At 46.3% G+C, this 25016-nt stretch overlaps 1 protein-coding gene across 1 annotated transcript in view; it reads right to left on the bottom strand.

Annotated features, from left to right (window-relative positions):
• The window catches only part of LOC100380659 (E3 ubiquitin-protein ligase rnf213-alpha), a 62879-nt gene that overhangs the window by 3652 nt on the left and 34211 nt on the right, over positions 1 to 25016 (bottom strand). The window contains exons 41-66 of the mRNA XM_082973248.1: positions 23355 to 23475; positions 22843 to 22943; positions 22532 to 22711; positions 22257 to 22423; positions 21990 to 22092; positions 20511 to 20619; positions 20158 to 20365; positions 19778 to 19977; positions 19442 to 19564; positions 19193 to 19303; positions 15346 to 15588; positions 15157 to 15250; positions 14880 to 14914; positions 14682 to 14785; positions 14130 to 14286; positions 8630 to 8804; positions 8210 to 8304; positions 7848 to 8096; positions 7445 to 7574; positions 7213 to 7293; positions 6885 to 7065; positions 6179 to 6380; positions 5953 to 6030; positions 5650 to 5847; positions 5184 to 5276; positions 4810 to 4988 (exon numbers count right to left, since the gene is read on the bottom strand). Coding sequence (XP_082829374.1) covers positions 4810 to 4988; positions 5184 to 5276; positions 5650 to 5847; positions 5953 to 6030; positions 6179 to 6380; positions 6885 to 7065; positions 7213 to 7293; positions 7445 to 7574; positions 7848 to 8096; positions 8210 to 8304; positions 8630 to 8804; positions 14130 to 14286; positions 14682 to 14785; positions 14880 to 14914; positions 15157 to 15250; positions 15346 to 15588; positions 19193 to 19303; positions 19442 to 19564; positions 19778 to 19977; positions 20158 to 20365; positions 20511 to 20619; positions 21990 to 22092; positions 22257 to 22423; positions 22532 to 22711; positions 22843 to 22943; positions 23355 to 23475 — 3717 coding nt within the window. The remainder of the gene's footprint in view (positions 1 to 4809; positions 4989 to 5183; positions 5277 to 5649; positions 5848 to 5952; positions 6031 to 6178; positions 6381 to 6884; positions 7066 to 7212; positions 7294 to 7444; positions 7575 to 7847; positions 8097 to 8209; positions 8305 to 8629; positions 8805 to 14129; positions 14287 to 14681; positions 14786 to 14879; positions 14915 to 15156; positions 15251 to 15345; positions 15589 to 19192; positions 19304 to 19441; positions 19565 to 19777; positions 19978 to 20157; positions 20366 to 20510; positions 20620 to 21989; positions 22093 to 22256; positions 22424 to 22531; positions 22712 to 22842; positions 22944 to 23354; positions 23476 to 25016) is intronic.

Genomic DNA, 25016 nt, shown 5'->3' with positions numbered 1-25016 from the left:
AGAGTTTTGTTGATGCCAGAACTTGGCGGGTAGCTGTATAGCTTGCTTCGATGGCTGAGCTATGTACTCAGAATATTGAACAATGTGCTTTCTCCGTAAAGTTATTTTGAAATCTGACAAAGCGGTTGCGTCAATGAGTAGTGTATCTATAATTCTTTCAATAACTGTTGTACATTTTATCAACCTTTATGAGTATTTTTGTAAATTGATGTGCACATTCACCGGCGGTTTTGGTGGGAATACATTTTCTGAACATCACGTGCCAATGTAAAATGCTGTTTTTGGATATAAATATGAACTTTATCGAACAAAACATACATGTATTGTATAACATGAAGTCCTATGAGTGCCATCTGATGAAGATCAAAGGTTAGTGAATATTTTAGCTGTACTTTTGGTTTTTGTGATGCATGTCCTTGCTTGGAAAATGGCTGTATGGTTTTTCTTGTGACGTTTATGTCCTAACATAATCAAATTTTATGTTTTCGCCATAAAGCTTTTTTGAAATCGGACAATGTGGTTAGATTAACGAGAGTCCTATCTTTTAAAATGGTGTAAAATAGTTGATTGTTTGAGAAAATGAAATGAGATTTTTGCTGTTTTGTATTTCGCGCCATGCTATTTCACTGGCTGTTGAATAGTGTGTCCCGCAGGTGGGACGGTAGCGTCCTACGTAGCCCTGAGAAGTTAATGGTATTTTAATGTTAAATTGTTACATGGTGTCATGTTTTGTGAAAGGTTTTTGTTGAATTGGGAAAAATGGAGGGTTACAAAAGGGAATTTTGAGTCCTTGAGACAATGGTGGGAGGTTGGGAAGGCCCAAATACGATTGTTTTGTCAACAGTATACTGCTCTGTCTCGTATTGAAGTTAAAGAGACTATCAGGGCCCTTGAACAGGACATCAAATCTATTGAATTGAAGTTGCTGACTCAGAACGATCCTGGATTAGTCATGAACTTACAGGACAAGAGACATGAACTGAGGTCGTTTCTGCATGAAAGAGTGAAGGGTGCCTTGATTAGGTCTCGTTTCGCTTCCCTCAAGGATATGGATGCTCCTAGCGCTTTCTTTTTTAACCTAGGACAGTCGACACTGCAACGTAAACAGATGGTTTGCCTTTGTCTCCCTGATGGGAAGGTGACCACGGATCACAGTGAAATGCGTCAACATGCCGTGGATTTCTACTTTGTCCTCTATAAGGCGGAGGATTGTGACTCTCTGTGTACTGAACAGTTGCTACACGGTCTTCCTCAAATGGGACCTGAGCAGAGAGTCGCATTGGACTCTGACATTACTCTGCAAGAGCTGTCCACAGCAGTTACACAGCTCTCATCAGGCCGAGCCCCTGGCATACCATCTGAGTTTTATAAGCACTTTTGGGGGTCTATTGGGGAGGGTTTTTATGAAGTGGTGTGTGAATCTTTTCATGAGGGTTCTCTTCCTGTATCCTGTCAACGTGCGGTGCTTTCACTGTTGCCAAAAAAGGGGTATTTGGCTCTCATAAAAAATTGGAGACCTGTTGCTTTGCTGTGCGCAGAATATAAAATGGTATCTAAATGTCTCTCAAACAGGTTGAAAGAGTATCTGGGATTGTTGGTCCACAAGGACCAGTCTTACTGTGTACCTGACCGCTCTATTGTTGACAACATATTTTTAATAAGAGATGTTTTAGACATTTGTAAATGTGGGTTTACTTTCTTTGGATCAGGAGAAGGCTTTTGATCGTGTGGACCACCAGTACTTGTTTAAAACAATGAAAGCCTTTGGGTTTGGGGATGTTTTTTTGTCTTGGATGAGTTTACTGTATGCTGGGGCCTCGTGTATGGTGAAGGTGGGGATGGTTTGAGCTGCCCCATCCCTGTCCAAAGGGGCATCAGGCAGGGATGCCCAATTTCAGGGCAGTTATATAGTCAATTGAACCAATGCTTTGTTTTTTAAGAGCGAGGCTTACTGGTTTCTCTGTGCCAGGTGTAATGAAGGGTCCCACGATAGCACTGTCTGCATATGCAGATGACGTGACAGTTTTTATTACAGGGGCTGAGGATGTTAAGGTTCTCTCAAACGCTTTAAAGGTGTATGAGAGGGTCTCCTCAGCTAGAGTCAATTGGGGAAAGAGTGAAGCGCTGTCAGCTTCAGATAGGGTCTGCTCCACGGTTACCAGGGGGGCTTCAGATAGGGTCCACTCCACGGTTACCAGGGGGGGGGGGGGTCAGATGGGGTCCGCTCCACGGTTACCAGGGGGGCTTCAGTGGGGCAGAGATGGGATGAAGACTTTGGGGTTTTTTCTAGGCTCCGATGTCTTTCAGAATAAGAACTGGGAGGGTGTAGTGGAGAAAGTGTGTGCCAGACTGTCAAGATGGAAATGGGTGCTGCCTCAGCTGTCTTATAGGGGAAGGGTACTGGTAGCTAATAATCTTGCTGCCTCTACCCTGTGGCACAGACTAATGATTTTACAGCCATCGGGGGGTCTGATACAAGAGCTTCAGAGGACCCTTGTCAATTTCTTCTGGTCGGGACAACACTGGATAAAAGCTGCAGCCCTGTACCTGCCACTACACGAGGGTGAGCAAGGCCTGGTGGACATTTCCTCTAGGATCATGGCTTTCCGGCTTCAAGCAGCCCAGAGACTGTTGTACAGTGACGGTTCTAGCTGGGTCGACACAGCCTACACAGTGATGAGGAGAGCGGGCTGTTTGGGATTAGACAAGCACCTTTTCCTCTTAAAGCTGGAGGGGGGTGTTTTGTCTGGCCTGACTCCATTTTATGAGTCTGTTATGCAGGCTTGGAGAGTTCTTGTCAAGTCCCGTAAGGCCGGCACACTACCAGGGATGTGGCTTTTTGAAGAGCCTCTTTTTCACAACACTGCCATCCAGTCTCATGCTCTGGGTTCAGCCAGCCTACGTTCATGCCTGTTAGGTGTGGGGTGTACCAAGCTGGGTCATCTGATGCGGAGCAGATCGTTGGAGGAGCTGGGAGAAAGAGCGGGGATCCGGTCATCTCGCCTACTGAGGAAGGTCGTCGCTGAGGTCTGTGACTCCTTGCCAGTACTTCATCTGCAGTATGTGACTGACACTTCCAATTCTGATCGGTGGAAGGAGGGTCTGGATTATGTGTTCCCTGCACTGATTGTTAGTGCTGCGGCGGGGGCATTCGTGGAGGACGTGGGGATGCTGCTTTCCTTCGACACCCCGGAGCTGGGGGAGTTCAAGGAGGTGGGAAAGAAGGCCATGTACAGAGTATGTGTAAAGGTGTCCCATGCCTCTTCCCTTGAAGGGGTACAATCGATGAGGTGGGCGGGTGTGTTTGGTCCAGGTGCATCCCCAAAATGCTGTTGGCGATCATTATACAAACTGCCTGTTGAAAAGAGGACAGCTGACCTCCAATGGAGGATAATACATGGAGCCATAGCCACCAATATGCATCTGGTAAACCTGGATCCTACTGTTGGGGAGGGGTGTCCATTCTGAGTCTTAAACTCTGGCACATCAGTTCTTACAGTGTCTCAGGTTGGTCAGGATGATTGACCTGATCACTAGTTGGTTCTCAGCTCTGGGAGAGATTTTCTCTTCACAACAGTTTATATTTGGGCAAACGTACAGGTTTAGTCAAAGGGGTGTAGTTGTGTTGCTTAATTTTGTGTCAGGGACAGCTAAATTAGCGATATGGAAGACCCGAAAGAACAGTATTCGGGGACAGGAGTCTGTGGATGTGGTGGGAATGCTGGCAGCGAGACTGAGGGTTGAGTTTGCCTATTATAAACTGGTCAACAATATTGATCTGTTTGAGTATGTGGGGTATTCAGAGTCTATTGTGTTTAGTTACTGTGGAGGAAGATTTGGAGTTGTGTTTTTAATTGATGTGTAACTATGGTTTTGTATGAGTATTTAATCTCTCTCCCCTAGGACCATGCCTCAGGACTACCTGGCCTGATGACTCCTTCCTGTCCCCAGTCCTCCTGGCCGTGCTGCTGCTCTACCTGCGGCTATGGAACCCTGACCTGTTCACCGGACGTGCTACCTGTCCCAGACCTGCTGTTTTCAACTCTCTAGAGACAGCAGGAGCGGCTATGAAAAGCCAACTGACATTTACTCCTGACGTGCTGACCTGTTGCACCCTCGACAACCACTGTGATTATTATTATTAGACAATGCTGGTCATCTATGAACATTTGAACATCTTGGCCATGTTCTGTTATAATCTCCACCCGGCACAGCCAGAAGAGGACTGGCCACCCCTCATAGCCTGGTTCCTCTCTAGGTTTCTTCCTAGGATTTGGCCTTTCTAGGGAGTTTTTCCTAGCCACCGTGCTTCTACACCTGCATTGTTTGCTGTTTTAGGCTGGGTTTCTGTACAGCACATTGAGATATCAGCTGATGTAAGAAGGGCTTTATAAATAAATTGTATTTATCGCGTCGGGTCGAATGCCGCCATTTACCCGTGACTGTATTCATGATACAGCACTGCTACTTGTGCCTTATTGCTTAAATTACAAAAAATACATTCCATTGCATGAGCCATATCAGTTAGCATCATTTGATAGAACATTACCAGGCATCACAATACCAGGCAGCCATTGCAAGTGTACCCATGAGTTTACCAATCTATTGCCAGGGGTTAACTTCCAAGCCCATTCTGTTCATTCTTATTTCAATGATTGCTACATACTCGAAAATTTTTTTTGCCACAAAACAAGCCAAACTAGAAAAGTGAACTATCCCTTTAAAAAGTTAGAATGAGTGAATATCGTTGCATGGTTTGGAACCTATGATTTGACCCAGAGTTCCTCCATGGTTGCCATTTGACCTCACCTCCAGTCTGGTTTGTAGGTGCCTGAGACATGTGGTTTCCCCAGATTCAGCAGGAGGAACTCGTGCATCTCCAGCAGCCAGGAGTCAACGTGACCCTTGGAGATGAATCCCTGGAGCAGCCTCTTCTGTTCCTCCTCCAGAGGCTGCTGGTACTCTGCAGACACCCCAGAGAAAGGGTCCTTGAAGAGGAGAGAGGGGGGAAACTCTCTCAGCTGTGCAAATACTAACTTAAAATGTTACAATGTAATACGTTTGAATTTAAAAAAACATTGAACCCTCTCTCAGAAGAGCTCACACAATTGACACAGTCACGTTGTTTTGTGGATGACTGTGTCATGTTCTGTATCTCGTTGGTTGGTCTGAACGTGTCTTACCCTCTTCAGACTCTTCAGCATGTTCTCTGATTTGAGGGAAGACAGGAGCTGCCACAGAGCGACACAGTGCTTCAGACTGCACCTGCCCAGAGCCTACAGAAATGGGACCGCATAGAACACACATTACGAACATTGAAAACAATTCACCACTTGCATTTAAGGTAGAATTAGCGATGCACCAAATTAAAAACAGCAGAGTTCTAAACAACTAAGAGCGTTGAAGTGTGAGGCTAAACCTCTGCTGTTTTGGTTCACGTTGTAGCAGCGTGAACAGCACAGCCGTGTACATGCATAGATACTCTCTGTGTGACTGTGTGTGAGAGAGCTATTGCGTCACGTTCATCTCAATGTCTGCAGTGCTGTTCGTGACAACATCGTGTTGCCGAGTCTCAGTTTAAGTTGATATTGACCAACCAAGTCATGTGTTTCATGTAATATCATAAATGGTGGGGCGGGGCTGTATCACCTTTAAGATGTGAGGGTCCGTCTGCTCGCCCATCTTCAGCATGTCCTCCAGGTAGCAGACCAGGGGCATCTGGGAATCTCCCCCAGTCATGGACAGGAAGCCCAGAGCCAGCTCCACAGCCTTCAGAGCTTCACACACCTCACTGTACGACTGCAGATCCCTGGACAGGGCTGTGAGGGTCAGGGACGGCAGATGCTCCTAGAAGAAACAACATCACAACATTTTAATATTTTTTGTAAAGTGGAGTGAATGCCATATTCAGAGTATAAACAAAAACAAGTTTGATGATGAAGAACGACTTGCCTGAGACACGTTTCCTTTCACCATTTTGAAAATGATGTCATAATCTCTCTCGTGTCTGGTGACCAGAGTGGGGATTCCCTGAAAGTCAACACATTGGTTCAGTCAGTGAGTGCCATATTACCTTCAACAATAGTCCAATATTCCACTCAGATCTGTGAACACAATGAAAGGGTAGAAACTATGGAAAGTGACTAGGGACTGAAATGGAACCAGGCTCTGGACTCACAGTCAGTGTGATGAGAGGCTTGCCCTGCAGGAAGCGGGTTAGGACCTGCTGCTGGATCTTGGGCAGGTCGTACTCAGACAGGGTCTCCTTGCCACGCTCCAGGCTGTACTGGCAGTTAGACAGCACCAGGGGCAACAGGTCCTTCTCCAGCTCATAGCGGATCACATGCAGCTCTGTCAGCTCTGACAGGCTCACCTTGTAGCTGTTGAGTCAGAAAGTAACAGGCTTTAATCGATGTATTTTATACTGTGCATTGCTTTATTAATTGCTTCCCATATTTTGATCATTAATTAGTCCACTGTTAATACAATCCCACAATTTTTCAATATTAAGCACTTTTCAGTACAGAGAAAAAACTGTGGTGATGATACAAAATCCTAACATATCGTTTTGAATAAAATATCTAATTGAAATCAAATGTATTTATAAAGCCCTTTTTACATCAGCAGATGTCACAAAGTGCTTATACAGAAACTCAGCCTAAAACCCCTGACAGCAAACAATGCAGATGTAGAAGCACGGTGGCTAGGGGAAAAACTCCCTAGAAAGGCGGGAACCTAGGAAGAAACCTAGAGAGGAAGCAGGCTCTGAGGGGTGGCCAGTCCTCTTCTGGCTGTGCCCGGTGGAGATTATAACAGTAGATGGCCATTTAAAAATGTCTCTTTAAGAAAGCTTTCTGTGGAACTATCATTCTTCATTAGTGTACCTGGTGTCTTCCCCAGTGTGGCGGTCCACCAAGTGCACCAGCTCATTGTGAAGGGCCACCAGGTGGCTTAGCAGAGCCGTGGAACACAAGCCTGGACCCTGGCGCCGCGGCAGGAGGTACTGGAGGTCACCGTCCAGGTCCAAATCCTCCTTCCAGAAGTCCTCTGGGATCTTTATCTCATCTGCACACACACACACAATGACAACGTTCATGATTCACAGACAGGAGCTGTCAAAACCACACACTAAACAGTAGATTTTTGTTTTTGACTATTCATTCTGGTCGTAAGGGCAACCTGCCATGTTTTATAGAGGACAGGGTAACTCACTGGTGGCTACAGATACTCTGAGCAGGTTCCATGTGTTCAGGAATATCTGGACTCGCTTCTCGTACCACACTCTCATTGGTCCTGTTAGAAGATAAACATTTATTGAGAATAAAAAATATTTAAAAATTCTGTTTTTAATAAGGAAATCTATATGAAATTGGGCAAATCGTCAATAACTCAGCTGGTAACTATGTTGCATAGTACCAAGGATGGATTGTTATGATGCAGTTACCTGACTGTCTTTGGATGAACTCTCTGATGGAGTTATCCATCAGGTCTGATGAGTTCTGGAACTTTTTCACCAGACTCTTCTGTAGGGCCAGGATATCTGGAAGGAACTTGACCAGCCGGAACTCCGCCTCCTGTTAAATCACCAAATGAATAAAGCAGCCAATCTTGTGCTTTAAAAATGTCCCAGAATCACAAAGAAACCATTCAAATATGCTGTTGACATTTTACCACATACAATAGCAAGAAAGAGCACATATTTCATAATAATAAATCAAATCAAATGTATTTATATAGCCCTTCTCACATCAGCTGATATCTCAAAGTGCCGTAACTAATACATAGTTACAGTATACATACTTACAGAGCGTTTACGAAAAACCCAAACACACTTCATGACTGTTTACCTTCTGTAGGAACCTCCAGAGTAATGGCAGCTTGTCCTTTCCGTCATTCTGTTCTACGATGTGGGTGAGGCTGAGTAGGGACACCCTCTCTCTGCAGCTCCAAACCCCTGAACAGTGGACCTGGGAGCCCTGAGGCAGGGAAGACAACGGACACTCGTCCCCAAATGTCACCCTCATGACGAAGTTAGAGGAGGCACGGGAGTCGTCTCTGATGGTGGCGTTCACCTCCCTCAGCTGCTGGTCAAGGTTCTGTGATGACACACACAAATGGTTGTCATTGTTCTTGTCAAAGCTGGAATAGAATATCTTTAATCACGCTGTACAGTACTAGCCAACTGAAAATAATATCCAAAAGGATTCACCTTCAACTGAGGAGTGATGATGTCAGTAGCAACAGTTGTCTCCCAGGTATTTCTGGCCTCTTTAGTTGAGAGTTGGGGATCATTGCCAGCCGGCACTAGAAACAAAGACACAACTAGTCAATGATGGGGCTACTGGTGTGCTATACAGTCTCCAAGCATTTTTAGCTTTCATAATTGTAAACAGCAGAGTTCAGCAGGTACTCGCACTTAAGCCATAAAAAGGAACAAAATATATACTAAAATATAAAAATAAAGCAATTTTTTTAACTTTACAATGGCACTTTGTGTATTCTTTCCAGCATGGAATTAAATAAAGTATATTTTACATCTCGGGCCTTCTTGGTTTTTTTTCCCTTTTTATAGCTTGAGTGCGAGTACCTGCCAAACTCAAACAATTCCCTTTGAAATGAACGTCCTTACATTGATTGGTCATTGGTGGTTCCAGAATGGATCTGACTATCAGGTGGACAGTGGTGACCGTGTCATCAGTTCCCTTCCCCAGGGCTTTGGTCAGCTGATCCATGTCTTTCAGCAGGTGACAAATCAGAAATTCACAGGCGTCCTGGACTGGAGGCTGGATGATCTGCTGGATGGACTAGAAAGAAAAAAATGGGGAGATTATTGCAGGAAAGAATACAAGAGGGTGAAAGTGCAAGGTGCTGTAAAAACAAAACAAGGAGCATACGTTTCAGCCTTTAGTTAAAAAGGTTCTACCCGATGACATCATCAAAAGTTAAATCACTGTTTTTGAAAATGTTTTTTCAAACACAATGAGATTCACGGTGACGTGGAGAGCAAGAAAACACCCTGCCTCTGGATAGAAACTTGTTGCAGGTTTTGAAAATCACTGTTTAAAAAAAACTAAAATACTTTTAATCCTACCCTGTGATGTCACAGAGAAGTATTCTTTTAGGACCTCCTTATCTTTTGAACCACAGATCATAGAAATTTGCTATTTTCACATATTGTAGACGTTGGTTAGGTGCTGGAGATAACGAATGAGGTTTAAACGTGGCATAAATGTCCTTTAATACTAATTAAGTATATTATCTTGCATCTCGGCCTCGTTGGGTTATTATTATAGTCCCGGGGAAGGACTGCCCCTTCCATGATCTCGCCATCACGGTTGACAACTCCCTTGTGTCCTCCTCCCAGAGTGCTAAGAACCTTGGCGTGATCCTGGACAACACCCTGTCGTTCTCCACTAACATCAAGCCGGTGACCCGATCCTGTAGGTTCATGCTCTACAACATTCGCAGAGTACGACCCTGCCTCACACAGGAAGCGGCGCAGGTCCTAATCCAGGCACTTGTCATCTCCCGTCTGGATTACTGCAACTCGCTGTTGGCTGGGCTCCCTGCCTGTGCCATTAAACCCCTACAACTCATCCAGAACGCCGCAGCCCGTCTGGTGTTCAACCTTCCCAAGTTCTCTCACGTCACCCCGCTCCTTCGCTCTCTCCACTGGCTTCCAGTTGAAGCTCGCATCCGCTACAAGACCATGGTGATTGCCTACGGAGCTGTGAAGGGAACGGCACCTCCATACCTTCAGGCTCTGATCAGGCCCTACACCCAAACAAGGGCACTGCGTTCATCCACCACTGGCCTGCTGGCCCCCCTACCTCTGAGGAAGCACAGTTCCCGCTCAGCCCAGTCAAAACTGTTTGCTGCTCTGGCACCCCAATGGTGGAACAAGCTCCCTCACGACGCCAGGACAGCGGAGTCAATCACCACCTTCCGGAGACACCTGAAACCCCACCTCTTTAAGGAATAGGATAAAGTAATCCTTCTAACCCCCCCCCCCCCCCCCCCCCTTAAAAGATTTAGATGCACTATTGTAAAGTGGTTGTTCCACTGGATATCATAAGGTGAATGCACCATTTTGTAAGTCGCTCTGGATAAGAGCGTCTGCTAAATGACTTAAATGTAATGTAAATGTAAATGTTATTCCTTTTCATGGTTTTAAAGTGCGACTACCTTTTGAACTCTATAGATGTTTTTTCTCCTACGTACCAGCCACTTCATTCTAGTCTGAGCGCAAACCTTCATACTGACATTCGGAGAATATTATTGTGAAATCCTGCTATAAACTTCTTTGGATTTCATTACAATAGAACATTTGAAATTAGTCAAATAAACGAACAAGCTGACTGATGCTACATTTATACAGGTCTTATTGTGAGCTATATAATTAAGTAAACAATGGTACACAATTTCAATTTACTTAAGGTAGGTTGTCCAATCAAAAACGCATATTTTGACCAACGGGTAAAATAATATGTTAATTGTGTGGATCGGTGCTGTTCGATAGGTTTAGGTTACTACATGATACTCACATTTTCCCTATACCCATCATGAGGTTGCTCCAAACCTACCCTATGAATGAAATTTTACAACGTAGGTGCACAGGTCGAGAGAAACAATTTGAGTAATGAAGGTGACAGACAGTGACACATTCAATACCACCTTGCACTCTTGCCTGCATCTAGCTGATCTAGAGTGTAATCATTAGTCCAACATTTGCAAACGAGAGTTTCTATTGGACAAATTTAGGTATGTTTATCCCCATTTCGTTCCTTATGCTAACGCTTAAGAAATGTTTTTCAACAGAATCGGTTGAATGAATACACCCTTGATCACACGCAAACACAGTTCACTTTCATAGCAGCCAGATACAAACAGCATAATTCCTTCTCGCATCCTCTCACCTTTTCCCTTCGCTTGTGGCCTTCAGTGCACAACACATCAGCTGTCTGGGACCTTTACAAGCCAAACCTTCATATCCTAACTGCTAAACACAGCCTACATCGTTGTCACCATATTATCTAACGTCATAGTCAACATAGCTACTAGAACTAACGCGTTAGTAAACACGCTACAATCATGCAGTACAGTGTTCAGTCAGCAAGCAGTTTAGCAGTTACACCGGCGGGCCCTGGTGGCAATACATTTATAAAATCAAAAGCTTACCTTGACTTGGAAAAGTTTGAGCCGGGTGTTTGAGTACGCTAAACTAGCTAGCTGAGAAATTGGAAGAAAAAAATACAACGAAATCCCTCTCTCTCCTTCATTTTTGAGTCAACTACTCACCACATTTTATGCACTGCAGTGCTAGCTAGCTGTAGCTTATGCTTTCAGTACTAGATTCATTCTCTGATCCTTTGATTGGGTGGACAGTTCATGCTGCAAGAGCTCTGATAGGATGGAGGACGTCCTCCGGAAGTTGCCATAATTACCGTGTAAGTCTATGGAAGGGGGTGAGAACCGTGAGCCTCCTAGTTTTTATACTGTAGTCAATGTACCCAGAGGAGGATGGAAGCTAGCTGTCCTCCGGCTACACCATGGTGCTACCCTACAGTTGAGGCTACTGTAGACCTTAATTGCAAAACAGTGTGTTTTAATCAATTATTTGGAGCCGTAAAAATATTTAGTATAGTTTTATCTAAAGGATAACTTTAATGTTTCACTATTTTTATGGAATTCACTGAAGAAGATGGTCCTCCCCTTCATGCTCTGGTATAGATAATCTTCTAAGATAACAGATTATGATCGAGACATGAGGTTAAGAAAATGAAGTTTTTATCCTTGTTGGATGGCCAGAATTCGGGGGACTAAATCAAATGGGGGACTAAATCAAATGGGGGCCAGAGAGAAAAAAAGTAGTCAGAAATGTGGAACACTGTATTGCGTCAGCTAGGCTGGATTCTGTGCAAGAATTAAGGCTACCTGACAGGCTCACTTTCCTGTTGAACTCGTTCTTTCTTCTCGAACCCACAGGACATTAAAAAAAAAAAGAGGTAAGATGGATATCGATTTTGAGACGAATTATTTCATGTTCTTTTTCAAATATTTCTCAGAAAAACAAGAATCTCTCTGAAAATGTCAACTGAGCACTAAGCATACAGTGGGGGAACAAAGTATTTGATCCCCTGCTGATTTTGTACGTTTGCCCACTTACAAAGTAATGATCAGTCTATAATTTTAATAGTAGGTTTATTTGAACAGTGAGAGACAGAATAACAACAACAAAAAAGACGCATGTCAAAAATGTACTAAAATTATTTGCATTTTAATGAGGGAAATAAGTATTTACCCCTCTGCAAAACATGACTTAGTACTTGGTGGCAAAACCCTTGTTGGCAATCACAGAGGTCAGACGTTTCTTGTAGTTGGCCACCAGGTTTGCACACATCTCAGGAGGGATTTTGTCCCACTCCTCTTTGCAGATCTTCTCCAAGTCATTAAGGTTTCGAGGCTGACGTTTGGCAACTCAAACTCACAGATGTTCTATGGGATTAAGGTCTGGAGACTGGCTAGGCCACTCCAGGACCTTAATGTGCTTCTTCTTGAGCCACTCCTTTGTTGCCTTGGCCGTGTGTTTTGGGTCATTGTCATGCTGGAATACCCATCCACGACCCATTTTCAATGCCCTGGCTGAGGGAAGGAGGTTCTCACCCAAGATTTGAGGGTACATGTCCCTGTCCATCGTCCCTTTGATGCGGTGAAGTTGTCCTGTCCCCTTAGCAGAAAAACACCCCCAAAGCATAATGTTTCCACCTCCATGTTTGACGGTGGGGATGGTGTTCTTGGGGTCATAGGCAGCATTCCTCCTCCAAACACGGCGAGTTGAGTTGATGTCAAAGAGCTCCATTTTGGTCTCATCTGACCACAACACTTTCCCCCAGTTGTCCTCTGAGTCATTCAGATGTTCATTGGCAAACTTCAGATGGGCATGTATATGTATTCTTGAGCAGGGGGACCTTGCGGGCGCTGTAGGATTTCAGTCCTTCACGGCGTAGTGTATTACCAATTGTTTTCTTGGTGACTATGGTCCCAGCTGCCTTGAGATCATTGACAAGATCCTCCCGTGTAGTTCTGGGCTGATTCCTCACCGTTCTCATGATCATTGCAACTCCACGAGGTGAGATCTTGCATGGAGCCCCAGGCCGAGGGATATTAACAGTTCTTTTGTTTCTCCTCCATTTGCGAATAATCGCAACAAATGTTGTCACCTTCTCACCAAGCTGCTTGGCGATGGTCTTGTAGCCCATTCCAGCCTTGTGTAGGTCTACAATCTTGTCCCTGACATCCTTGGAGAGCTCTTTGGTCTTGGCCATAGTGGAGAGTTTGGAATCTGATTGATTGATTGCTTCTGTGGACAGGTGTCTTTTTTACAGTAACAAGCTGCGGTTAGGAGCACTCCCTTTAAGAGTGAGCTCCTAATCTCAGCTCGTTACCTGTATAAAAGACACCTGGGAGGCAGAAATCTTTCAGATTGAGAGGGGGTCAAATACTTATTTACCTCATTAAAATGCAAATCAATTTATAACATTTCTGACATGTGTTTTTCTGGATATTTTTGTTGTTATTCTGTCTCTCACTCTTCAAATAAACCTTCCATTGAAATTATAGACTGATCCTTTCTTTGTCAGTGAGCAAACGTACAAAATCAGCAGGGGATCAAATACTTTTCCCCCCACTGTATACCAAGCTTTTTATTTACAAAGCCTTTTACATTTAAATTTAGCTCGTCATGCAAATTTTGCTTTTAGCGACCCGCAGAAACAACTTTGAAGGTGAATAACCCCAAAATATAAAATCCTCAAAAATTGTTACTAGAAACCTGCACCTCTGTCAATAGAGCTCGATGCTTATGAATCAGATTTATAATGTTATGAAATCCGACTTTAATGTTGATGATATGTTCAAGAAAGAACCCACTGAACAATTAATAACATGAATTATCATATTTCTATTGGTAAAATGTATTTTATAATACAAGGAAGTGGAACTTCATCACCAAAGCAATCCCTCTTGGCAGTGTGGGTGGACTCCCTACTTAATTAAGGCACTGTTCTTTCACACACCGGACCCATAAAGCTGGAAAGAGTTGGCAGCCTTTGGCAGACAAGATGGCCTACCTGTGGCTGCTCTGAGGCCCCTCTCAGCATGGCCAGGTGGGTGAGCAGTCTGACCAGGATGAAGGGGGTGAGGGACATGTTTTTGGTGTCCAGGGTGTCTGGGTTGTCCCTCCTCTGAGGGTCTCCCAGGATGTGGCCAGTCCTTGTGAGATCTCCCCTAAGAGGACACGTTCAGTTATTGGTCATGACATGAGATCTGGAGCCATGTATAAAATGGATCAGAAAACACTCTAAGAAAAAAAGGGTTCCAAAAGGGTTCTTGTCTTCATAGGAACCATTTTTGGTTCCAGGTTGGACCCTTTGGGGTTCCATGTAGAACCCTCTGTGGAAAGAGTTGTACATGGAACCAAAAGGGTTCTTCAAAGACTTATCCTATGGGGATAGATGAAGAACCCTTTTTCTAAGAGTGGTGGGAGTGCTGGTCTAGGATCAGGTCCCTCCTGTCCATATACTTTAGTATTATTTTAAAGGCCAAACTGATCTTACATCAGCACTCCTACTCTGATGCTTTGGCAGTAATATCAATGTTGGACCCTTAGAGAGCTGACTTACTGCTGTAGCTCCATCTTCTGGAAACCAGTCAAGGGAACATGGTTCTCCCCTCCAATCTCCACCCTACACTCTAGACATTGTGCCTTATGGGTGGGTTGACCACACTGCAATAGAGTGAGTAAATCATTTGGCTGTTTGCTTAGCTAATGAACATAAAATATGAAACTAACGCAATTTTACATGAAGAACTTTGCTTACCTTATCCACAACACAGGGGTGACCATTCGGACAAGCTGTTGAGATTTGAGTCAAAACTGAGCTTATTATTACAGAAATGTCATTGTTTTTAACCCAAAATTGTATTAGCTGAATCTGAAAATAACAATTAATTTACATGTCTATACTGTCTATATGCTTCCTGTAGCACGATGTTAACAAATACAATTTCACAGAGGTGTAACTCGGATGATTTACTCAAAGTTCAAGTTATAGTACATGCATTTATCAGGTTAGGATTCAAAATGTCTGTACTTACAGTACCAGGAGAGTCCATAATCCACTTCACTCTGTGTTATAAGCCTTTGAGCGACAGCCAGCATGTCCTCAGGCATTGTGGGTAGAAAGGAACTCTGTTGGGGTAGACATAAGCAGATAAAGACAACTCTCACAGTCAACAAGGAGAAAGTCAATGTAAGATATTGACAGGTGCTGATGAGAATCATACCAGCATATTGTTGGGAGACAGGCCAAGCTGCTGAAGAGGTGTGAGCAGCCCTTCTGTCCCAGTGAGCAGCACAGCAGACATGTGGACAACCAGCTCTATTAGGGTGTGCTCCACACTGGACCGGTCTGCCAGGACACTCAGTCCTCCCATCCTGTTGTGAACCAATTCTTTGGCAAAGTCCCTCACTTCCCTGCAATTTAGGTACCTTGATCCCTCGATGAAGTCCTCAAGTGCTTTGCATTGCTGGAGGAATAAAACAAAGTCAGCCATTTTGGATAAATGTAATTGGGATTTTCTGAAGTCTACAAAAAGTCAATATAATTCAAAGTATAACTATTATATCATAAAAATCAGAATAGTTTGCCAACTCTATCGTTAGTTGTGGGCTAACAGTTTTCCCTCTGATGTGGAGTTGAAGGAGATGGTCTAACGTGTATAGCTTAGGGGCGGGGTAGGGGGCTGTCTTCCTACCTTAGGGGCGGGGTGGAGGCCTGTCTTCCTACCTTAGGGGCGGGGTAGAGGCCTGTGTTCCTACCTTAGGGGCGGGGTAGAGGCCTGTGTTCCTACCTTAGGGGCGGGGTAGAGGCCTGTCTTCCTACCTTAGGGGCGGGGTAGAGGCCTGTCTTCCTACCTTAGGCGTGGGGTAGAGGCCTGTGTTCCTACCTTAGGGGCGGGGTAGGGGGGTTTCTTCCTACCTTAGGGGGGGGGTGGGGGCCTGTCTTCCTACCTTAGGGGAGGGGTGGGGGCCTGTGTTTCTACCTTAGGGGCGGGGTGGAGGCCTGTGTTTCTACCTTAGGGGCGGGGTGGGGGCCTGTCTTCCTACCTTAGGGGCGGGGTGGGGGCCTGTCTTCCTACCTTAGGGGCGGGGTGGGGGCCTGTCTTCCTACCTTAGGGGCGGGGTGGGGGCCTGTCTTCCTACCTTAGGGGCGGGGTGGAGGCCTGTCTTCCTACCTTAGGGGCGGAGGCCTGTCTTCCTACCTTAGGGGCGGAGGCCTGTCTTCCTACCTTAGGGGCGGAGGCCTGTCTTCCTACCTTAGGGGCGGAGGCCTGTCTTCCTACCTTAGGGGCGGAGGCCTGTCTTCCTACCTTAGGGGCGGAGGCCTGTCTTCCTACCTTAGGGGCGGAGGCCTGTCTTCCTACCTTAGGGGCGGAGGCCTGTCTTCCTACCTTAGGGGCGGGGTAGAGGCCTGTCTTCCTACCTTAGGGGCGGGGTAGAGGCCTGTCTTCCTACCTTAGGGGCGGGGTAGAGGCCTGTCTTCCTACCTTAGGGGCGGGGTAGAGGCCTGTCTTCCTACCTTAGGGGCGGGGTAGAGGCCTGTCTTCCTACCTTAGGGGCGGGGTAGAGGCCTGTCTTCCTACCTTAGGGGCGGGGTAGAGGCCTGTCTTCCTACCTTAGGGGCGGGGTAGAGGCCTGTCTTCCTACCTTAGGGGCGGGGTAGAGGCCTGTCTTCCTACCTTAGGGGCGGGGTGGAGGCCTGTCTTCCTACCTTAGGGGCGGGGCGGAGGCCTGTCTTCCTACCTTAGGGGCGGGGCGGAGGCCTGTCTTCCTACCTTAGGGGCGGGGCGGAGGCCTGTCTTCCTACCTTAGGGGCGGGGCGGAGGCCTGTCTTCCTACCTTAGGGGCGGAGGCCTGTGTTCCTACCTTAGGGGCGGAGGCCTGTGTTCCTACCTTAGGGGCGGAGGCCTGTCTTCCTACCTTAGGGGCGGAGGCCTGTCTTCCTACCTTAGGGGCGGAGGCCTGTCTTCCTACCTTAGGGGCGGAGGCCTGTCTTCCTACCTTAGGGGCGGAGGCCTGTCTTCCTACCTTAGGGGCGGAGGCCTGTCTTCCTACCTTAGGGGCGGAGGCCTGTCTTCCTACCTTAGGGGCGGAGGCCTGTCTTCCTACCTTAGGGGCGGAGGCCTGTCTTCCTACCTTAGGGGCGGAGGCCTGTCTTCCTACCTTAGGGGCGGAGGCCTGTCTTCCTACCTTAGGGGCGGAGGCCTGTCTTCCTACCTTAGGGGCGGAGGCCTGTCTTCCTACCTTAGGGGCGGGGTAGAGGCCTGTCTTCCTACCTTAGGGGCGGGGTAGAGGCCTGTCTTCCTACCTTAGGGGCGGGGTAGAGGCCTGTCTTCCTACCTTAGGGGCGGGGTAGAGGCCTGTCTTCCTACCTTAGGGGCGGGGTAGAGGCCTGTCTTCCTACCTTAGGGGCGGGGTAGAGGCCTGTCTTCCTACCTTAGGGGCGGGGTGGAGGCCTGTCTTCCTACCTTAGGGGCGGGGTGGAGGCCTGTCTTCCTACCTTAGGGGCGGGGTGGAGGCCTGTCTTCCTACCTTAGGGGCGGGGTGGAGGCCTGTCTTCCTACCTTAGGGGCGGGGTGGAGGCCTGTGTTCCTACCTTAGGGGCGGGGTGGAGGCCTGTGTTCCTACCTTAGGGGCGGGGTGGACGCCTGTCTTCCTACCTTAGGGGCGGGGTGGAGGCCTGTCTTCCTACCTTAGGGGCGGGGTGGAGGCCTGTCTTCCTACCTTAGGGGCGGGGTGGAGGCCTGTCTTCCTACCTTAGGGGCGGGGTAGAGGCCTGTCTTCCTACCTTAGGGGCGGGGTAGAGGCCTGTGTTCCTACCTTAGGGGCGGGGTAGAGGCCTGTGTTCCTACCTTAGGGGCGGGGTAGGGGGGTTTCTTCCTACCTTAGGGGCGGAGGCCTGTCTTCCTACCTTAGGGGCGGAGGCCTGTCTTCCTACCTTAGGGGCGGAGGCCTGTCTTCCTACCTTAGGGGCGGAGGCCTGTCTTCCTACCTTAGGGGCGGAGGCCTGTCTTCCTACCTTAGGGGCGGAGGCCTGTCTTCCTACCTTAGGGGCGGAGGCCTGTCTTCCTACCTTAGGGGCGGAGGCCTGTCTTCCTACCTTAGGGGCGGAGGCCTGTCTTCCTACCTTAGGGGCGGAGGCCTGTCTTCCTACCTTAGGGGCGGAGGCCTGTCTTCCTACCTTAGGGGCGGGGTGGAGGCCTGTCTTCCTACCTTAGGGGCGGGGTGGAGGCCTGTGTTCCTACCTTAGGGGCGGGGTGGAGGCCTGTGTTCCTACCTTAGGGGCGGGGTGGACGCCTGTCTTCCTACCTTAGGGGCGGGGTGGAGGCCTGTCTTCCTACCTTAGGGGCGGGGTGGAGGCCTGTCTTCCTACCTTAGGGGCGGGGTGGAGGCCTGTCTTCCTACCTTAGGGGCGGGGTAGAGGCCTGTCTTCCTACCTTAGGGGCGGGGTAGAGGCCTGTGTTCCTACCTTAGGGGCGGGGTAGAGGCCTGTGTTCCTACCTTAGGGGCGGGGTAGGGGGGTTTCTTCCTACCTTAGGGGCGGGGTAGGGGGGTTTCTTCCTACCTTAGGGGCGGAGGCCTGTCTTCCTACCTTAGGGGCGGAGGCCTGTCTTCCTACCTTAGGGGCGGAGGCCTGTCTTCCTACCTTAGGGGCGGAGGCCTGTCTTCCTACCTTAGGGGCGGAGGCCTGTCTTCCTACCTTAGGGGCGGAGGCCTGTCTTCCTACCTTAGGGGCGGAGGCCTGTCTTCCTACCTTAGGGGCGGAGGCCTGTCTTCCTACCTTAGGGGCGGAGGCCTGTCTTCCTACCTTAGGGGCGGAGGCCTGTCTTCCTACCTTAGGGGCGGAGGCCTGTCTTCCTACCTTAGGGGCGGAGGCCTGTCTTCCTACCTTAGGGGCGGAGGCCTGTCTTCCTACCTTAGGGGTGGGGTATAGGCCTGTGTTCCTACCTTAGGGGTGGGGTAGAGGCCTGTATTCCTACCTTAGGGGTGGAGGCCTGTCTTCCTACCTTAGGGGTGGGGTAGAGGCCTGTATTCCTACCTTAGGGGTGGGGTATAGGCCTGTGTTCCTACCTTAGGGGTGGGGTGGAGGCCTGTGTTGGCTGCTCGGTACAGACTGGTGACTTCTCTGAAAAGAGACAGCAGGACATACAAGGTCCGCCTCCTTGCAGGTGCAGTACATCTCTACAACAAAACAACACACAAAGATGAGGACAAATTCACCAAACATCCATAAACTCTTAGGTTAGAAATAGTTTTAATAAAACTAATACACACACATTACATACAGTGGTATTGAGTTTAGTGGAGTTAAACTAATACCTGACAGGTATCCTCAATCTCCTGCACACTGTCCTCTAGTACTGCTTTGGCAACAGCCTCGCGGATATCCTGGTAGTCGTCTCCATAGACGAGATACTGGTCCATCTGGCCAACATCTTCATTCTGCATACAAGACGATGGAAGACCCTGATATCTAGAACATCGTCCTTCACAGTACTAGCTAGGAAATACACATCATTGTATCTAACCCGCTCAGGTCCTCTTTAGAAACATGTTTGTAAACAATAGAGAACAGGAAACAGGACCGATGGGTAATTTCAACAGTTTAAAACAAATGGAGTTGTATGAAACGTTTCATGAAACCCTGTGATGTACCTGCTGCTGCAACTCTTCAGGAAAAAGCCACCTGTACTTCTCTGTATCCTTCAGCATTCTCTGGACATACTCTACACCGTGCTGGCTGCTGACGTTGCGGATCAGGTAAACCCGGTACCAGTCGTTCTTACTCTCCTTACACAGGCTCCTAACAGCACACAGGAACTCCTCGACAACATCCTGAGGATTTTCACATTCCCCTGCACACAATGTGAGGAACCGAGGACAGATCTTGGATCAGTCAGTCAAAGTGATTGCAAGCATTCTTTATAAAACATTCCGTATAAAAAAACAACTATAATTCATTTACACCAACAAGCACAATTTTTAAAGCAACAAGGATCAGAATTCATGACGCCATATTGACTGAGTGTTTTTACCAGACTGTATGCTATGGAGCAGGTGTGCAGCCATGTCCAGGCATAGACGGACCCTCGCGATCTGTTGCAGGTACTCTATTGTGACGGTCTCAGCCGACGTAGTGACAAAGTCCAGGAAGTGACGCAAGAACTCAGTCTCATTCTGCAGGTAGGCCTGCTGATCTGCAGGCTTCTGGCATTCATGTGGCTTTCTGTCGAACATGGAGTCCTGCAGAAAAACAGTTATAAACATCTATTCCATTTATTTAACCTTTATTTATCCATAAAGTCCCGTTGAGGTTAGAAGACCTCTTTTACAAATAGAATAGTGATAGCACTCCATTGATTTAGGGTGAAATCCTGTCAGATCCTACCTCAAGGCAGTTGATGTAGAGCGCATAAAGTTCATTTTTATCCTCTAGAATGTTGCTCTCTTCTATCAATGTCAAATACTGCTGCAGATATTCTTTGACATCATCAAAGCTAAAAACACAACAACAAAAAGAGAGTTAATTTTCAGTCAAATGTTTGATAACATCTGAAACCAACTGAATTGCGTTGCTGGTTACAGCAGCATTGCAGTGATACACTACATGACGAAAAGTATGTGGACACCAGCTCGTCAAACATCTCATTCCAAAATCATGGGCATTAATATGGAGTTGGTCCCCCCCCCCCTTGCTGCTATAACAGCCTCCACTCTTCTGGGAAGGCTTTCCACTAGATGTTGGAACATTGCTGCGAAACTTGCTTCCATTCAGCCACAAGAGCATTAGTGAGATTGGGTACTAATGTTCGGCGATTAGGCCTGGCTTGCAGTTGGCATTCAAATTCATCCCAAAGGTGTTCGATGGGGTTGAGGTCAGGTCTCTGTGTAGGCCAATCAAGTTCTTCCACACCGATCTTGACAAACCATTTCTGTATGGACCTCGCTTTGTGCACGGGGGGCATTGTCATGCTGAAACAGGAAAGGGCCTTCCCCAAACTGTTGCCACAAAGTTGGAAGCACAGAATCGTCTATAATGTCATTGTATGCTGTAGCGTTACGATTTCCCTTCACTGGAACTAAGGGGCCGAGCCCGAACCATGAAAAACAGCCCCAGACCATTATTCCGCTTCCACCAAACTTTACAGTTGGCACTAAACATTGGGGCAGGTAGCATTCTCCTGGCATCTGCCAAACACAGATTCGTCCGTCAGACTGCCAGATGGTGAAGCGTGAATCATCACTCCAGAGAACACGTTTCCACTGCTCCAGAGTCCAATGGCGGCGAGCTTTACACCACTCCAGCCGACGCTTGGCATTGCGCATGGTGATCTTAGGCTTGTGTACGGCTGCTCGGCCATGGAAACCCATTTCATGAAGCTCCCGACAAACAGTCCTTGTGCTGACGTTGCTTCCAGAGGCAGTTTGGAACTCGGTAGTGAGTGTTGCAAAAAAGGACAGACAGTTTTTACGCAGTACGCGCTTCAGCACTCAATGGTCCCGTTCTGTGAGCTTTTGTGGCCTACCACTTCGCAGCTGAGCCATTGTTGCTCCTAGACGTTTCCACTTCACAATAACAGCACTTACAGTTGACCGGGGCAGGTCCAGCAAGGCAAACATTTTACGAACTGACTTTCTGGAAAGGTGGCATCCTATGACGGTGCCATGTTGAAAGTCACAGAGCTCTTCAGTAAGGCCATTCTACAGCCAATGTTTGTCTATGGAGATCGCATTGCTGTGTGCTCGATTTTATACACCTGTCAGCAACGGGTGTGGCTGAAATAGCTGAATCCACTCATTTGAAGGGGTGTCCACATACTTTTGTATATATAGTGTATAAACAACATTTATTTCCTGGTTCACTCACGTGTACTTGAGCAGAAGCTTGAGTATCACTGATCGCACCACAGGATTCTTGTCCATAGACTCATCAAATGGTGAGAAATCTTTGGTGTGTATCTGACTTTGTGCTGGTACAAATATAATACATATCAGAACACAGATAAAAACATTTTACTGAGCCACAATCTTCCCTCTGGTCTGTTTAATGCTTAAAATGTCAAAAAGAATACAGGAACAAATGGAATCTAAACACTATAATTTTGGCTAGTGTGTGTGTGTGTGTTGAGGGTACCTCTGATGAGTGGGATGGGTTCTGTCTCAACCATGAGGAAGGACAACAGGTGCAGGATGACACCTTTTGATGGGGGGATGTTGTCCTTGAAGCACACAGTAGTGACCAGGTCTATGAAAAACGCATTGCAACTCTGCCTGAACTGAGCGTTTAGTGTGATGCAAGCTCTGCAAAACCATAGTAGACAGATTAGACAGATAAGACGGTTAACAGGGAAAGACATGTCCTTTATCATTGGTTATCCAGATTTTAAAAAAAGGGTAAAACACACCCACCTTATGTCCTCAGTCACTTTGACCTCGAAGTCATCTGGGAGTTCGTGTTTGCACGTGGGGCAGTACATTTGGCCTGTGTTGAGACATCCTCTGACACAGGTCAGACAGAACATGTGGTGGCAGGGCAGGTCCACGGGGTCTTGTGGTTCCCCCATGCACACACGGCACTGGAAACCAAACCTAAAGAGAAAAAAATAGCTGCCGTTATTAAACATCAAATTCTGTATACAGCTTATCAACCACAGCGAATAATGTAGACATATAATATGAATAGACTTTTACACTAAATAAATTATATCATATAGACCTACTTGCAAATCAGATCACTTGCTTTTTGCTTGCAAGTCTTCAGTACTGTAATGATGGCCGCAAATGGTTCCTCCGATTTTACGTCTGAGTTTTTAGCCAGAATCTGCCACACGAGATAATTAGCAGTCACATAGATTAGTTAAAATGACATCCAACCAATTGAGTTGATTTCAGTTGAATGTTTTTTTTTTAAATGACATAGTTGTCGCCCATTACTCCCATTGGTTTTTAGCTAGTGGTGTCAAAAGTTAGCTGAAGTTCCAGGGTTAGGAACCGTTTAAACATTCACTTGTAAAATACTGAATTTATCCTTAGAGCACAAAGTTCAATGCAATGAGAAAATTGCAATACGTTAACATAGTTCAAGAGCTCAGGTTGACTTTTACATTTATTTCCATCCCATATTTCAGGTTTAGCAACCATCAGACTTAAACTATGTAGAAGTATAAACAAAGCACAAATGTAATTGGTGGCATGTTGACTTAAAGAACAAAAATATATGATATAAACTCACTTTGCCTATGGTACGAGTGTGATCAAGGACCAGAGACTTGAGCTCCCTCTCCTCAGACTCAAAGCCTATCAGCATGTGTTCCACAAACAGAAAGACGATGCAGATACGGTTCCAATGATTACTAAAAACACAAAACAAACAAGGACAAATCTTTACTTATTCTGGAAGAATTAACCATATCTGGGAGAAAGTTAATTCAGACAAACAATTACTTAACTTTTATTTATTTATATATAAGTTTTACTATGTTCTACATTGTATCAAAACACAAACACAGACATCAAAACTATGAAATAACACATATGGAATCATGTAGTAACCAAAAAAAGTGTTAATTCAAAATATATTTGATATTTGATATTCTTCAAAGTAGCCACCCTTTGCCTTGATGACAGCTTCGCACACACTTGGCATTCTCTCAACCAGCTTCATGAGGTAGTCACCTTGAATACATTTCAATTAACAGGTGTGCCTTGTTCAAAGTTAATTTGTGGAATTTCTTTCTGTCGTAACGCGTTTGAGCCAACCAGTTGTGTTGTGACGAGGTTGGGGTGGTATACAGAAGATAGGGCTATTTGGTAAAAGACCAAGTCCATATTATGGAAAGAACAGCTCAAAGAAGCAAAGAGAAGCGAGAGTCCAGCATTAGTTTTAGACATTAAGGTTTCTTCAAGTGCAGTCGCAAAAACCATCAAGCGCTATGATGAAACTGGCTCTCGTGAGGACCGCCACAGGAAAGGAAGACCCAGAGTTACCTCGCTACAGAGGATACGTTCATTAGAGTTAGCGGCACTTCAGATTGCAGCCCAAATAAATGCTTCACAGAGTTCAAGAGACACATCTCAACATCAACTGTTCAGAGGAGACTGCGTGAATCAGGCCTTTATGGTCGAATTGCTGCAAAGAAACCACGACTAGAGGACACCAACAAGAAGAAGAGACTTTCTTGGATCAAGAAACATGAGCAATGTTCATTAGACCGGTGGAAATCTGTCCTTGTCTTTGTTTGACGCAGAGTAGGTGAACAGATGATCTCCGGGTGTATGGTTCCCACCGTGAAGCATGGAGGAGGAGGTGTGAAGGTGTGGGGGTGCATTGATGGTAACACTGTCAGTGATTTATTTAGAATTCAAGGCACACTTAACCAGCATGGCTACCATAGCATTCTGCAGCAATATGCCATCCCATCTGGTTTGTGCTTAGTGGGACTATCCTTTGTTTTTCAACATGACAATGAACCAACACACCTCCAGGCTGTGTAAAGGTTATTTGACCAAGAATGAGAGTGACGGAGTACTGCATCAAATGACCTGGCCTCCACAATCACCCGACCTCAACCCAATTGAGATGGTTTGGGATGAGTTGGACCGCAGAATGAAGGAAAAGCAGCCAACAAGTGCTCAGCATATATCGGAACTCATTCAAGACTATCGGAAAAGCATTCCAGGTGAAGCTGGTTGAGGGAATGCCAAGAGTGTACAAAGCTGTCATCAAGGCAAAGGGTGGCTACTTTCAAGAATCTAAAATATATTTTGATTTGTTTAACACTCATTTGGTTACTACATGATTCCTTATGTGTTATTTCATAGTTTTTATTCTATTCTATTCAATGTAGAAAATAGTAAAAATAAAGAAAAACCCTTCAATGAGTAAGTGTCTAGA

Source organism: Salmo salar, chromosome 03, assembly GCF_965601325.2.
Source record: "Salmo salar chromosome 03, fSalSal1, whole genome shotgun sequence".
NCBI lineage: Eukaryota > Metazoa > Chordata > Actinopteri > Salmoniformes > Salmonidae > Salmo > Salmo salar.
Note: the sequence above shows the minus strand (reverse complement) of the source record. Positions and strands in the feature narration are given on the sequence as shown.